Raw genomic sequence first — 3,698 nt, forward strand, 5'->3', positions numbered from 1 at the left:
CCGCGTCTCCTGCATCGGCAGGCGGACTCTCAAGCACTGCGCCACCAGGGAAGCCCTGAAGTCTCTACTTTTAATGAAAGCAATCTTGTTATTTCTCTAGAGTTTTATTAACTTTCAGACATAGATAAATGTAAAGATTTAATCATACAGTGTATCATGTTTAGTACATGCTTTTGATTTCAACAATTTCTCAGGGAGGATAAATTATTTTAAGAAAGGCAGCCTATAAGCAATGATTATCAAAAACCTATCTTTAATCATTTGTTACATGATATTTAATATAGTAATAATTCATATCAAATTGTATATGACCCCAACTGACAGTTAATGATAATGTGATATATAAATATATTAAATAATATTGAAATTAATACCTGAGACTGGATTTTTTCTTATCAACTAAAAATTCCACGAGGACACATGAGTTACACAGCTTTGAATCTAGTACATTCGAGTGTTTCCTGCGGCTAGATCAGCCTTTAGTATGACCCTGATTTAATAACCATATTGACAAAAAGCTAAATTATTTTACAGAACTGTTGAAAGTAGAAGCAAAGATGACTATGAGAGCTTTTAACTCAGGTGTGTGCTCAAAATTTGAAATGTAGCAGGAAGAGTTGAAGGAGCAGTTTAAACGTAACATTAGGTAACTGTATCTAATTAGGGCATTACTAAAATGTAAGTTCAAATTTGGACAGAAATAATTTTCTAAATGCTTCTTTCAAAAATATAATTTATTTTTTATTCTGTGAAAGAAATATTTGTGGCAACATGTTTTTGAGTACTGATTTTAATTGCTTTGTAGAAATAGCAGTATTTGTTCTTGCTAGGAAGTTTGCTATGCTGGTGTTGTATTTAAAACATTATTAAAATGTCAAGATTTTGAAAGTGAATGTACCAACACTTAATGTAGCACACTAAAGGATGATTTTTCCCAAAGAAGGGATATTTAGAATTGATTTACTAGAAGTTGTTAAAACCAGTGTGAAAATTAAAGTATGATAAATATGCAACAGTGATTATTATGATTATTAGTGCAGAGGATGGCCTGATTAAGCGAGTAAATGCAATGCTTTAAATGGATAGATAATGTACAGGCAACAACCTGCAAAAATGATGATGCTTACTTCTTTTTATTTATGAAAAAATTGATTAGGTGAAAAGAACAGATTCCATATTAAGTAATGATTTATATTTTACTAAGTACTAAAACAAGATGAATAGGAGAGTTTTTTCCCTTAAGATGATTACTTTTTGATAGGAAAGGTAAACCTAAATCATATAAATAAATATGTATCTATTCACTCATATGATAAGTGTAGAATTAAATATTTAGATTATTATAAATATTTACATCATGGAAAAGTATACCAAAATAAATGAAAGGACCTCTGAATCAACAAAATTCAAAATTTGCTGTACACTCATAAAGAATAATATAGACCTACATTTAATCAAATTGCTACATATATAGCCATTATAACTACAATTGTTTTTTAGTGTTGATTATCAGTCTCTTTTTTACTCCTCCTAGACAGAGGTTACTGCAGACTGTTTGGGATGATGTTGGTGTTTTGCTCCTTCTTTTCTCGTGTTTGTTCATGTGTTTCAAATCTGTGCACTGCCAATATTGATTTCTGAATATCCATTGGTGTGTAAATGACTTGAATCATAGCAGATATAATTCTTAATTATGTTTAGAGTTGCTTAACTTTCAATCTTTGCAGTGCAAAGTTTGTATCACACACTCATACACAGACACACTCATATTTCTTTCCTTCTATTTTGCTGATTTTAGGATGGAAAACTGGCCCATCCTCTTTTGGCCATAATGGCTGGATTGAAAGTAGATATTACAGTGTTGTGCTTTGCTTTGTTCTGTTTTTTGTTTTTTTTAAATTGAATTATTAGATGTTGCTCTTGAGGATTTATATACTGGGTGTATGGTTCTGAGGAGATCTCTGTAGGAAACAGATTTATGCTAGGATTAATTTTAAGCCCACCAAATTTCATCATAGAATAAAAGGCTTTCAAATAATACTGCTTTTCCATGAACAATCCAACCAAATTTTTTTTTTCTACTTAACATCCCTTACATGTATCTCTTTACTACCTGACTTTAGGTTTACTAATTGAATTAGTTGTAATGATAGAATCAAGAACATTCAATTTAGAAAAAGAGGAATAAACTTGAAATAATACATCAGAATCAAATGAAGCCAAACTTCATTTTAAATTATTGCTTGATATTTAATTTTTAGTATAGGCCTCCCAGAGGGCTTCAGTTTGGTTCAAGATCATCACCTACTTGTGGAATGCCTTTTATTTTTCTCTATTTTCTTAGTACTTGTTTTAGGTGTTTCAGTAGCCTATGTGGATTTGGAGTCTCATGGGAATATGTTGTGCTCTCCTGTAAAACTTGCTCTCTATTTTATTTTATGTTCATTTTAAAGATGACGTAGTAAAGTGCTATTGAAAGTGAAGAAATTCACATCAGGGTAGAAAGTTATTAAAGTACCAGACTTACATATTTGCCATATATTTCAGATGTAATAACAAAAGAACAGTTTTCCTCCCTTCTTTTTAAAAACTAATCATTGTTGATTTCTTTTGTACCACTTAACTAAATAATAATTGTCTTTTAAACTTAATATGAATTTATCAAAGCCAAATTCAAAATAAGTATACCAATGTCAGACCAAGTCTAAAATATTTGAACACTTTAAGAAGTTTTATTGACTTTGTTGACTCTTGGAAGATTGGCGTGTATGTCAGGGTCCAGCATCATGACCATAAGCAATTTAGGATCAGGATCATTTCCTTATTTTTAGCATTAAAATGAGGGGATTGGAGGATGTAGGCTATATGTTCTTCTGAAAATCTAAGCTTTCTCTCTCAGTCTTCAAAGTTGATTCTGACTCTGCTTCTGGTTTTCCAAAATATGTCATAAAATACTGCAGCACGAGTGCTCTATAATTCTTTTTTTTTTCCAGTTAGTGCTTTATTTTTTCATTCTCCATAGAATACTGATTTTGTAACACTGATTACAGTCTGATACGTACCATTACAACAAAAGTTTCACTTTATGAAAGATCAGATACGGATACACACATCCCGTCCCATTGGCAGGACCGCCTAGGTCCGGGGAAGGAATTTGCCGACGTACTCGGAACTGTTTCCAAGGTTTTCTCGTGCTCAGAACTGTTTCCAAGGTTTTCTCGGGCTCGGGTGGTGTCGCGGCTGCTGGTCCTGGGAGCCAAGGCAACGGAGATCTTCCCAGCTCGCGAGAGCGCCCCCTTCTCCCACGGCTTCGGGGACCCAGTAACAGCTATGGATCCGGTGTCTGGCTCCCGCAGCCCGGAGTGGGAGGCCTCGGGCTCCGGTGGGAAGCGTCGCAGTTCGTCGAAGAGCCCTAAGCCCAGCAAATCCTCTCGCTCCCCGCGGGGCCGCCGCTCTCGCTTGCACTGTTGCTCTTGGTCCGGGGACCGGAATGGCCTTAGCCATCAACTGAGTGGCCCCAGCCAAGGCTCCCGAAACCAGGCCTACCGCTCCCGCTCGCAGTCACGCTCTCGAGAGCGGCCCTCCGCGCCGCGGGGCGCCCCTTTCGCTTCTGCCTCCTCGTCCGCCTATTATGGCGGCTACTCACGCCCCTACGGGAGCGACAAGCCATGGCCTAGCCTCCTGGACAAGGAGAGGGA

The 3,698-nt window shown here is 36.3% G+C and overlaps 1 protein-coding gene across 1 annotated transcript; it reads left to right on the forward strand.

Moving 5' to 3' along the window:
* Nucleotides 1–3,330: 3,330 nt before the first annotated feature.
* Nucleotides 3,331–3,693, forward strand: LOC103068641 (NF-kappa-B-activating protein-like; the record flags this gene model as incomplete). Its single annotated transcript, XM_007462418.1, has 1 exon — nt 3,331–3,693. A coding segment is annotated over exon 1 (363 nt), but the record flags the coding sequence as incomplete, so codon positions are not given.
* Nucleotides 3,694–3,698: the final 5 nt, after the last annotated feature.

This window comes from Lipotes vexillifer, unplaced genomic scaffold (genome assembly GCF_000442215.2).
Source record: "Lipotes vexillifer unplaced genomic scaffold, Lipotes_vexillifer_v1.1 C27238014, whole genome shotgun sequence".
Lineage (NCBI taxonomy): Eukaryota > Metazoa > Chordata > Mammalia > Artiodactyla > Lipotidae > Lipotes > Lipotes vexillifer.